Genomic DNA, 12,565 nt, shown 5'->3' with positions numbered 1-12,565 from the left:
ATGCACTTTGGGGAAGTGGGGACGGCGTCTGCACACGATCTTGCACGTGCCAACAGGGTGCTGCAGGATCGTGTGTTTTTGGTTGATCTCCGAACTTTTGTGACACCACTTAATTTCTCTGTGCCCTTTAAAGAACACCTTGCTATGATGAATCAGTGAATAAATGTGTAGGAGCAGGGGTGTGTGTAGGGATGGAAGACATTGGCTCTTAACCCAGAAGAGGGGAGAGGGATAGCAGAATATAATTTTCTTTAAAGTGAAAATTTGAGATGTCTTATCTATAACGTTAGTCAGTGTTGTTGAGTCAAGTTTAGTTAGCAATGACAAATGCAATGACTGTGTACCATTGTGTTTTGCACGTTATTACTGGTTGTGGAAATCGCATACACCACTGTACTCTATATGCCACTGCTAAATGGCCGTCTATGTATGTCCGCAGGCTCTCACACTGGTTGGTTTTTATATATAGATCTATTCTTGGCCTGGTTCCCTCCTATCTGTCTACATACATGTGTAGAAACCAAAATCAATGTGGCCTTCGCTCTCATAATATTCTACAAATGCTGGTCCCGAGGGTGAGAACAGAACTCAGCAAAAAAGCTTTTAAACATGCGGCTCCTTCGTCCTGGAATAATCTACAGAAGGATCTGAAACTGGCAGAGCTGATCACGGTGGGAAAAACTTCAAGGCGATTTTAGAGAATCGAAAATTTAGCTCTTTTAGTCACTCAAACAATGAGAAGGTTTTTGGAATATATTATAATAAGTACGTTTTCTGTGGTGTATAATCACCTGAAATTAGAATTGTGTTTTTGCTACCTTAGAACCAGCTGTTTATATCTACATAGGGAGCGGGTCCTTGTCCACAGAGTCCGCCATGGTTCTAAAGCAACCAAGAACGGACAAACCAAACACTGGCTCCGTTTTCGAATCGGCCACCGTAGTTAACAGCTCTTTTGAGCTGAGTAGTGTAAAAAAAACAAAAAAAAACACTAATTTTTTAAATGTGAAACTGCTAGATGTTTTTTTCGGTTTAAATCACCTGGTCTGTTTGTTTTGTAGAGGAAGAAACCTCTGCAGGTAATTAGGCTCCTGGTAAAAACCTCCTGAACATATGAGAAAAAAGGTGAGCACACAGGTAAACATTGATTTGTTAAATGCAACTTAATTCACCTTATTCAGTGTTTTTACCAGTTTTAATCACCTGATCTGTTTGTTTAGGACAAAGAACAATGAAGAAAGTTTCAGCTGGTTGCAATCTGCAATCCTCACCACTAGATGCCACTAAATCCCCCTAAATCTTACACACTGGGCCTTTAAATCAATTCATATGTGTTATTCTTTTTATTTATTGTTTATTTTATTGTTTCTTTAGTGAGCTTGTGATTTCATTTTAAAATTAAATGATCAATTCATCATATAAGGAGAGAATAAAGACAATTTTCAGCTCATTTTACTTTTCTTTTGTTTAGCTTTGTTTAACTTTGTACACACACACACACACACACACACACACACACACACACACACACACACACGCGCACACACCATATTCCAAGACTAAAGCCCACAGACTGAAATTATTTAGACTAAGGCTGGCACAATATCACATTTTCACTGCACTGTTATTGTGGACAAAATAATTCATGATAGCAATACTGTCATGATATCTTTAAAAATAATAATAATAATAACAATGCTATCAATCTATTTAATCTTTATCTTTGTTTATTGGGCATTTTGTCTTTCTTTTGGTAAATTAATTGCATTAAAATACGAGTGTAGGGAGGTGGAGAGGGAGACAGAGTGAGAACAGAAAGAAAAGGAAAATATTTAAGAGGTGCTGGATTATTTACAGGATATTGTCATATGTGTTTTATTAACATGATATCAATTGATATCAAGTTTTAAATATGGTTATCATCATACCAGTATATCACCACTGTGCTGTCTGAGGATGTGCCAGTAGGTGGTGATCTGTGCACATTTTTCTCTGCTCTGTACCTGCTGAGCTGCTCTCAGTGAGATGCCTCGCCTCTTTTATGATCTCAAATCAATATTTTCAAAAGGCACTGATCCATTTAATGCCTTTCCTGTATTAGTCTGACTTTGTAAACCAGGAGGAGAACTCAGCGGTAGATGCAAGTTCCCTCCTCTGTGATCGTTGGGTGTTACTGCAGGTGTCTGCAGGATAAAAGCTGCTGGATTTCTTTACATCCCCAACTGAGCAAGTCAATACAGACTGGAGAGCATGAATACAGCGTCTTTAAATACTGAGCTGCACTTTCACCTCACTTCTCACCTCAAGAGGCCATCAGCTTTCACACAGAAGGTGTGAAACTGGAGCATGAGATGCTTAAAAGATAATGACAGATATAGATTTGATAAAGGTTTGTTGATATGTTTATTGGTGTCTGTGGTGCCACTCTCTCTAGAGTGGTATCACTTCCTTTTGAGTTGCTGATTCCTGACAGGAACTAAAATATAACATGCGGTGGGTGAAAACCATAAGGTGTGCAATGCAGTTACTGAGTTTTATAATAAAAAGTGAATGCATTATTTTTACATTTATATACAGCACAGTTAAAAACATGAATAATTTCCTGCACTTTATCAGTTAAACACTGTCAGCATATCAGAAGTTTAAATGTCTGTACAATGTAAACACATACATTTAATGTTACAATATCAGCTCGGCCCTAGTTGGCCTCAGTGGTGCCCCCAGGATTTTTTCACAGGGGTGGCCACTGAAAATCTTAGAGTGTCACACCAAAACCAGAAACCATAACTGAATACCAGGAATTTACTCATGCTGTTGAAGAATATAGGCTGAAAATGATGTTAATATAAAGAGTTAAGGAATCTCATATTGATAAACTTTGGTTTCTTATTTTACAGTTCAGACATTTTTAGAAACTGTTTAGCTGTAAAATGAGAAGGTTTGTGCCGCCATGTTGGATACAGTCAAGTACCAAGCCCTGCCCACTGGTTGGACTGACTGTCCTTATTTTAAAGCTTAACAGTACACTCAAATATGTTTCTAAAAAGCATTCAAACTGTAATAGGCATTGCAGTGACAGAATTCTGACTCATATTTGATCAGCACTGCCTAGTGTGACAGTTTGACTGCAGTTCACGAGCTGTGATTGACATGATTGACGGCTGCATTAGAAACTCTTCAGCTGGAACTGGCTGTTTTCCGTGTGCTGCTGCAGATTCTAGCAAATAAAACTCAAATACCGCTGCTTTGTCAATGATTTTGCCGTCAGACACCTAAGGCTAAAAGCCACTTTTGCAGTGTCAGTTTGTAACTTGGCGGAATGTAACCTCTCACAGTGTTATGAAACCCTGACAACCCAAACAGCATCAGCTGCAGCAATATGATATGCAGACGGGCAGCGTCACTTCATAACACGACCATACAGCACCTATCACAGCAGTATGATACGTTGCTTGAGAGTCTCATGTTGAAATACTGCCAGTAACAACATAAGGAGCTGGATAGTCCCTATAGGATGGGTGGGAGGGGTGGTGGTGAGTTCAACAAACCCTGAACTTTCATGTGGGAGCCTGGTGTTTGCTTCCTGTATGAATGTAGAGTTGTTGTTTTTTCTAAATCTAACCATGTGCTTTTGTTGATGTCCCAGCATTGGTTGCAGCATCCCAGAACTTCAACAACATATGCAGGAGGATACCTAACCTAATATGTGACATGAAAGGCCACTGACAAAGTGGCAATATGTGATGACTCAGGATAAGAACATGTTGACTTTTTCATGCTTATGCTGGATTTATTTCGACACCATACCTATGGTGTAGGGCTCTGCGTCGACGTAGAGCCTACGCCGAACCCTACTCCATAGCCTGATGTGCACCTCCCCAGATATTTAATTACATGTCGCAGCGTCACAGACTTCCTGTCTATCTCTGTAAGCTGAAACCTTTTCCCTCAGTGGAAAGGAAGCTTTTATTTACATTAACTTTTACTTAACAGATAAGAAACAATAAATTGTGAAGACAATAAAGCCTCCACAAAATAGCATTTTAAGTTTTGTGTGTGATTTATACTTTGGGATTTATACTGGCTTCGTAGTAGAAGAATGCTCCGCTCGTCGCTAGGCTAATATATATAATGTAAAATGCCATAGGCTTGTGCTAATATCGTTAGCATGTTATATTTGTTTGGAAAACGTGTTTAGTATAAGACAGTTGTTTTGTTAGTGAACCTTGTGAGCTGTAATGGAGCCAAATTTTGTAAATTTACCTTTGTTAAATGTTGCTGTTGTCTCTGGTTTCATATGAGCAGAAGAAAAGTCCACTAGTCGCTAGGCTAATATATACAATGTAAAATGCCATAGGCTTGTGCTAATAACATTAGCATGTTTTATTTGAGTGGAAAATGTGTCCGGATTAACACAAATGCTTTGTCTGTGAATGCTGCGAGTTATAGTGAAGCTGATTTGTGTACTTGTGTTTGAAATTGTCTCTAATACACCATGTTTAATGTGTGTTTAATTGTGTGTTTTGAATCAACTAAACTTTACAGCACTTCACGGAAACCCACCGCTGACTAACATTTTGGAGGTGTAACTGCAGAGTGACACAAACACACCACAGTACAAGTATGAATGCTCACAACAGCATAGACCACATGTGTAGGCTCTGCATAGAGCTGACACACAAATATAAATCCCACTTTAGGCCTGTAACTTATCTCTCATACCTTCTGCCATTCACTCCTTACATGCATGCTCACTCACTATTTCTAGCTGTCATTGTCTGGGACTGTTGAGTCATCAGCTGTTCTGACAGCTGATTCACAGTTAACCATTAATACAGTGACACACCTTCTCTGTAAGCTTATCATCCTAGTGCTTCTCATTTTAAATACGTTTTTTTTTCTGCCTGTAGTTCCTCCATGCTGCAGTCGTGGGCACCCTCATCCTCCCCATCACTGCATAATCTTCACAGATTAATCAGCCTCATCTGCCCCACCAGTCATCAACCTCAGAGTCATCAGTCACCACCACCACTACGAGTTTCGGGATTGTTCTTGCTGCCACTCAGATGTCCCTCGATCAGAAAAAGTCTCCCTCTGGTGTCCAAGCGCCAGCGTTTTTCTGTTAAATCTTAATCAGCTCAAATCATCAGTTTACCTGTTCACCCATGTTCTGTATTAAACTTTATCCTTACTTCATTCATCTGTATCTCCTGTTTAAATGCCATTAGAGTCACTGCTGTAAGAGGGAGGTGATTTTTTTTTACAAACTGTCTGTCACATGTACTTCTTTTAGAATATGGTGACAGTTTTAATTATGACACAAAGTGATTTCCAGATAAATTCAGGATTAAAGTGTTTTTAATGATCTTGTCTATTTGCTTGTTTTATAAATTGCACATCCGTTTCTTGTTTCTGCTGGGCCGAAGACAAATTTCCGCCCTGGTGGACAATGAAGAGCTATTCTGTTCTATTCTTTTCTGTCATACGCTACAACATATGTGGTTTACAGCTGTAGCAGTGTGTGCATGATGTGTTTGGTGGTTTTTGTTCCTCTAGAGAAGCGTTACATTCTCTCATGTCTGTTCCTGTGTAGTTAATGGTTTCAAACATTTCTGGTTAAGGTGACCTCTTTTATCACTATAAAAAACACAACAAGTGGTTTGATTCAACACAGTGACACATTTTTACAAACCGAAAGACAATTTATTGGAAATATAAAAAAAGATATCTTTAAAAAACAAGTAAAGGCCAATAAATAAGAAGAAATGCGCAAATACAATCACTTGTACATGCAGATTTAGGAGATTTGTGTGCCTATTTACATGATCTCACATCAGCTTCACCACCTATGCCGCCGTCGTCTTGAAGACCTCATACGGACAGCTTGAATAACCTGAACATTCAAGAAAGAGACAAAACAGCACAGAACAAATCAGTTCAGTTAATTGCTCAACTGAAAGAGGTCCACCCACAATATATGTAACAAAAAAACCCTCAAGGCCGAGACAGGTTGGTGTTCGAGGAAATGGTGCCTCAATGCAGGAGACAGCGCGCCTACAATCTGTCCACAAACATGAGTAAATAGCAGACATCCATATTTTAGTAAGTGTCAGATTCCCACACAGACAAAGAGCATTACTCATCCACAGGATGTAGGCTAGGCTTTTCACAGTTAATATGCAAACACAAAAGCACTAACACTAAAATAAATAACACTGTATAATAATGATACTCAGTGATAAGAAAATAATTTCAGTGTCAGGTGGAGTAAGACACAGTTTTATAATAATGCATGCAGGCTATACCCACACAGTCTAATGCAGTCCAATACCACAGCTCAGCCATGAATTGTCCACATTAGACAGTGTCTTCCAAACCCTTTAGAAATTAAAAGTAAACCTGTTTATGATGCGACAACAATATCGTTAGATTAGCTTCAGTTACAAAAACAACTTGGTTTAGAGCGATTTGTTTCTCATCGTTAAGTTGGATGAGTTTCGATTAGGAATGAAAACATTTTATTTCCACTGCACCTGTCTCTTGTGGTGAACCTCAAGGCTCCATTTTAGGTCCTATCTTATTTTAATGTTTCCACAGAGGGCTGTTATGCAGCTGTACTTCCCCTTCAAACCAGGTAATTGGGTTTTCAGTGTCAAACACTGGATGACAAAATAACTTTTTCTCACTAAACAGAGGTAAGACACAGAAATCTTGGCATCACTCTGAATTCTGCATTAAATTTTGTACATTTATAGTAATTTTGTCTCTAAAACAAAAGTTTTAATAATCTCATATGTTTTCAAAACACTGCTTTAAGAGCACGCTCTCACTCCAAAGTTGTGGAAATCCGGCGCTTGGTTTCTGACGCTGCAAGTCAGTGAAACGCAGTGGGACGCAAGTTAAGGAGCGGGCGGGAGAGGTGGTGGATGGGTCCAACAAACTGACATTCACCCGAAAGAGCGGTTTTCGTGTTCCGTAAGATTCTAAAACCAAACCCTGTTCTTTTTTCCTAAACTTAACCACTTCCTTTTGTTGCCTAAACCAGACTATGTGTGTTTGTTGTTGAAGGGGGAAAAAAATGGCAATTTGCGGTGTTGTAACAACGTAATGCCTTTATTTTGAAAGAGATTTATACCAGTAAAAACAGTGAATGAAGCTGTTTCATACGGAGGAAAAAATCTGCATTTCTGACGCTGCTTGTCTCAGAGGGGCTGCTAACTACAGTGGCTAATGCAAAAATACAAAAACTCGAATGGCCCTATCTAGAGTCAATGTTTAGTTTGTCCATTCTGGGCTTCTGAAATGACGGACTCCATGGACAAGGACCTGCTCCCTAGTAGATATAAATGGCTCATTCTAAGGTGACAAAAACCTAACAATTCTCATTTATTTTCAGGTGATTATACTCCAAAGAAAACATACATTTCTGCCAATATATCCCCCTGAATCTTTTCATCAATTAATCCCATGTTACGACTGAGTGTGTGTTCTGTGCTGCTGTCCCTTTTCCCTCCCTTGCAGATCTGCCCAGGTGTGCTGCATTAGTTAATGAGGTGCCTGGCATGGACAAGGTGTTTAAGAGCTCCTGTGCCAGCAGCAAAGGAGAGAGGCCTCTGGTGTTGTTTGCTTGTTTTGATTCTAATAAATCCCATGGATTTGAGTGTTTTAAAGGTGTTTATGCGGTTATTTTGGGTCAGTGTTGGAGTTTTGTTTTCCCCATAGGGCCGCCTAAGGGTGGGGTGTATCATCCCACTACACATTCCCATTTATTTTCATTTCAGTGAAAGCACTTTGGTCATTTGCACAATAAATAAATAGATAACTTGAATTCATCATGTTTGCCTCATAGTCTGTAACAAATCCACCCAGTGAAGATAAATAGAGTCTATTTACCCAAATGCTGATCAGAGAAAAAATGATTTTGGCGAGGCCCACTGCCACATAGCCTAAGATGCTCCACATGACTGGCAGGTCCTCCCCTTGACTGCTGCAGGGCGGGTTGGGCTGACTTGTGTTCGACACAGTTGTCATTGTTGACACTGTCGTCAGGTCAGTCTGGATCACACATGCTGCATTTAGATAAACACAGAAGAACTCAGTGTATAAAAAGATTCAGTATTTCAGGGCAGATTGGTAGAAATCTGTCACAGCATTAACTGTTGTTTGATACTTTCATCTCATCAGTGATTAAACTTCATTTTTTCAAAAAGTTCAGCAGATAATTTCACAAAATTTCTACACTGATTTTTTTTTCCTGATATAGTAACGATTTTATCCGGCAGAGGCAACATTTGTCCATTGGTAGCCTTTTTAAAATGAATGGTAGAATATTAATGTATGGAAACTGCATAACTGTCACAGCGGAAAGGAAAATATTATGCATGTTTGAGGAGATGGATAAACGAGAAAAAAAGGGGTATTTCCTGCTTTTTGATGTGGCTCAGCGTGTTCTGTTGCAGATGCAAAAATGAGGTTAAAGTACAAATTCTTTTTGTCAGATGGATTTAAAAGATAATGTTGCTTTGTCTGTCAAACTATTTGGAATAATTCAGATTACACTGATAAAGTTCTCAATACCTCTCAGCCTTAAGGGTCACAGCTGGTTATCCTTACAGCACCCACCACTGATATCTTTACCAAAGAGTTGTCTGGCCACATTTAGTTGTGAGACGAAACCAGCATTGGTTTTCATTTATCTATAAAGCTTTGACGAGATGCCCCAGCCTATATTTAATCCCTTTTAACTCTGAACTCACATCATCTTGGTGCTCACTCACAGAATCAGTTGTTGCTTCCCTTTTCCCTTAACCTGGCCAAATGTCATTTCCTTACAGTGCACCGTATAGATGGAATAATCTGCACAAGACCTCAAATTTAGACACTCTGCCACCATTACAACTGTTTAAATGCCTTATTTCAGATCCTGATTTAGTTGTAGTTAACTGTTTTATATATTTGCTTTAACCTATTTAAGGTTTAATTATTTATCATTTTTTATATCTGTGTTCAGGCTCAGCAAACAAACAAAAGATAAAACTAAAACCTTACAACTTAAAACACTTTTTAACTGGATGTTGAGCTTGTAAACATTTGTTTTTGTATGGTTTTGCTGTTTCTCTGTTTTTAGATTCTTTGTTCACCAGAGGCGTGCAAGAAAAACAAAGGTGTCTTTACAAATTCAACGAAACACAGGCTGAGCAACTGATACGCAAATTATCTTTTTGTGGGTGAAGTATTCCTTTAAATATGACACATGGTCGAACAGAGTTAAATTCCAGTTTTGAATGTGTTCATTTGATTGTTGCTGAGGCACCTCACAGAAAAACTTAAATACTAACAACAATCACTTGTAGACTCCAAATACTTTGGCAACATGCACTCTGCTTCCTGTAAATCTTTAGCTGTCAAACATGAAGTGAAATAAGCTGTTTCACTTGCAGCTGCCATAAATATCACGTCATCAGAAATCCTAAATTTAGAGATGAGGTATCAAACACTTGTCGGTATACTATGCAGATATGTGTATGGCTCAGTTCAGATGCTTTATGTGTGGTGTAAATTAAACTCAGATCTTACCTTGAACTGTTAGGTTGACTTTGAGATTCAGATTTTGACCCCCTACATTTGCACTGATGTCACACTCGTAGACGCCCGAGTCTTTAGGTGTAGCCCGGGCAAGGAACAGACTGTATTGCTCCCCAAACTCAGGTTTGGGTGATCGAGGGAAGTCGTAGTCCTGTATGCTGTTCTGTTTACCCTTCCTGATGATGCCAACTTTTTCCTTGTTGTTGAACTGCTCAAAGAAACATCACTAAACGTCACTATTGTATTTCCATGATCAAATTAAATGAAAGTAACTGAAACACAACACCAAACTTTTTATCTGGCATTTGTCATGGCTAAAATTTAACAATATTTATGTCTAAAATCCTGAAATGGTTCACTGACCTTGTACCATGCCAAAGAGATGAAATCCTTTTTGCCCAAGTCAACACCTGGGCACTTCACTGAAACATTTGTATTGCAGTCTGCATTCATTTCAAACTGACTCTGGGTTGTGTAATGCAGCAACAGCAGCTATGATAACCAAACCACAAACAGCATCAACACACTGAACTACTTTAGTTTGTCTAGTGAAGGAAAACAACAATATAATATCAATAAGATGTTACAAGCTTGAATTTTATAATCACGTAAACATCAGACTGAACTCACCTTAATGAACAGAACCTTCTGGGACATGTTTTCATCTTCATGTGGCTGTAACAACAGGTGTTTTTTCTTTCTTACTTCACGTTAAATGTGCTCACAGTTTCCTGTGAAAGGGTCACATTTGAGCTGGGGGTACTATTGGGAGTCATTGTCTGAGAAAGGATACCACCAAGTGGTTACTCAGAGCAATGCATCATGCCTGTTAGCACTGTAACTCATATTCATAAAATGTTTTTATAGGGCAACAAAACATTTGAATTTTGAGTCACGTCCTTAACGCCCTCAGTTCAGTTCAGACCTTTTTCCACAGGAGATTTTTTTTCTTTTTCCACAGGAGATTTTTTTTCTTTTTCCAGCAAACTGGCTTAGACAGTAACTTAAAGGGCGCTCCAACAATATTACACAGGAAGTTCAGCGTGCAGAGAGTCAACCGGTGGAAACAACAGTGTATAATGTCTTCTGTGGCTCTGGAGGGAGATTCCTTAAGTCTGAGAGAATATTTGAGCTTATACTTATACTTATAATAGGTTGCATTACAGAGTTTTGGGGTTTTAGGGGGGTCGAATGATGAGTTGAATGAAGCCGTAGGATCCAATGTTTTTGCATCTTAATAGAGACTAAAAGAAAAAGTTTTTCAGCCTCTGCTGCTTCAGTTTTGATTGTTTAAAGTCTCTTGTGAGTGCCTCAACCTTATAAAAGTACAGTGCTGTAATTGTTGGATTGCTCCTTTAACGTCAACTGAACATCATGTTTCTGCTGACCTCCAGTGGTTTAATGGCAGCCCAGGAGAAAATATTGACTTTGGACGTTTCTGCAAACGTTACATTTGTACATTTTATACATATCATATCAATGTTTCTAAAGCAACGCAGTCTGTAAGGTGACTCAGTCATCAGGAGGTGGAGGAGATGGTGGATGCCATAACGCAGGGGTGTAAATATAGACAGTGCAGGCAGGGCGGTTGCACTGGGGCACATGAGGTGGGGGGAGCCCCAGATACAATGGACCCTCCAACAATGTGTTGGGCGGAGAATTTCCACCTCCAACATATGCCTGTGTTAATACAGTGTCATTTGCTATCTATGCCCTTGAAAAAGGCAAACTCATCTCTGTTATGTGTTTTACTTTATCTGTAAAACAGTCAATAACATCTATAACACAATTCTATGCTTATTCTACAACTGTAAATCAACTATTCTATAAGTATAAATTAACAAATTAAAATTGTTAAATTAAATCATTAATTTCTTATTTTTTGTTATATACAGATATGCAATGATGATTGCTGGGTAACATGTATGTTGATGTTATCCAATGTCAAGTCTCTGATCATGTGACAAGACAATATGTGCATAATATCGTGCAATAGGGTCCATTGTAACTACCTTCTTCCACTGCCATGACGTCTGCCAAGCTGCAGACAGCTGTTTGAGAGAAACAGATAACAACACTGGTTGTTATTTAGTGAGACATCCAGCTGTGATGGCACCAAAAGCAGGTATTTTTCCACATAACCAAGTAGTTTTTCTAATGAAACATAACCACACATTAACCACAGAGCTGTAGAACCATCAAGTTTTAAACATATCTGCTACATTATAACATGCAAATGTTACACATCAGTGGTTTGAAGAAATATATAATGACAACATTAATTCTGGCTGTTGGGCTTTTAATTTTTGTAGTTATGCTTTCAAAGAAGTGGTTCATACAACTTGCTGTCAGACCATGCTTGTTGTTGTGTTAATAGCTGTTCTAGACACAAAGTCGTCATAGAGACAGACTAAATGCCATAATTGTTTAAATATGGGTATAATGACACACATTGTCAGACAGTCTTTCTGTTGCACTCAGTTGTTCACATGAAAAGTGAGTCATTTCTGAAGCTATTTGACGTCTGACAAGCAGCTCTGATGAAGCTTAACTTCTCTCCTTGTTGCAGTGAAGTGTACTCCAGGGTGTGCAGGTGCATTTTGACATTACTGTTGGGTGTGGTTACAAGTGCAACCATGGATGGATTATTGAACGGGCCTATTGGGCACAAGCACAGATGCCCGAGATATCAGGGGCCCCTTAGTCTTCCCCTGCAAAATGTCACTGAAATAAGCACGTACTAAGAGACTCAAAATGGTCACAAAGAGAAACAAAAGACCTGCAATGAAAAAAAAGGTATAACCACTGTTGTGAATCAACATATATTCATCTCACATGGCGGCACCAAAAATGTTGGGGTCAACACCTTAGGCTTCACACGGAGGCACCAAATATGTTGGGGTTAAATTGGCTATCGGAAATAATTAATAATTATTATTAATAATTAATAATTATGTTAAATAATGTGACTTAATTAACA

At 38.8% G+C, this 12,565-nt stretch overlaps 1 protein-coding gene across 1 annotated transcript; it reads right to left on the bottom strand.

The window, feature by feature from the left end:
* Positions 1–5,611: 5,611 nt before the first annotated feature.
* Positions 5,612–12,493, bottom strand: LOC126402850 (uncharacterized). Its single transcript, XM_050065167.1, has 5 exons — positions 10,216–12,493; positions 9,949–10,077; positions 9,577–9,793; positions 7,894–8,069; positions 5,612–5,893 (listed from the first exon to the last, which is right to left on the bottom strand). Exons 1-5 carry the CDS (start codon positions 10,240–10,242, stop codon positions 5,840–5,842), a joined length of 603 nt encoding a protein of 200 aa, XP_049921124.1. The 5' UTR covers positions 10,243–12,493; the 3' UTR covers positions 5,612–5,839.
* Positions 12,494–12,565: the final 72 nt, after the last annotated feature.

The sequence above is a fragment of the Epinephelus moara genome, chromosome 16, assembly GCF_006386435.1.
Source record: "Epinephelus moara isolate mb chromosome 16, YSFRI_EMoa_1.0, whole genome shotgun sequence".
In the NCBI taxonomy this organism is placed as follows: domain Eukaryota; kingdom Metazoa; phylum Chordata; class Actinopteri; order Perciformes; family Serranidae; genus Epinephelus; species Epinephelus moara.
Note: the sequence above shows the minus strand (reverse complement) of the source record. Positions and strands in the feature narration are given on the sequence as shown.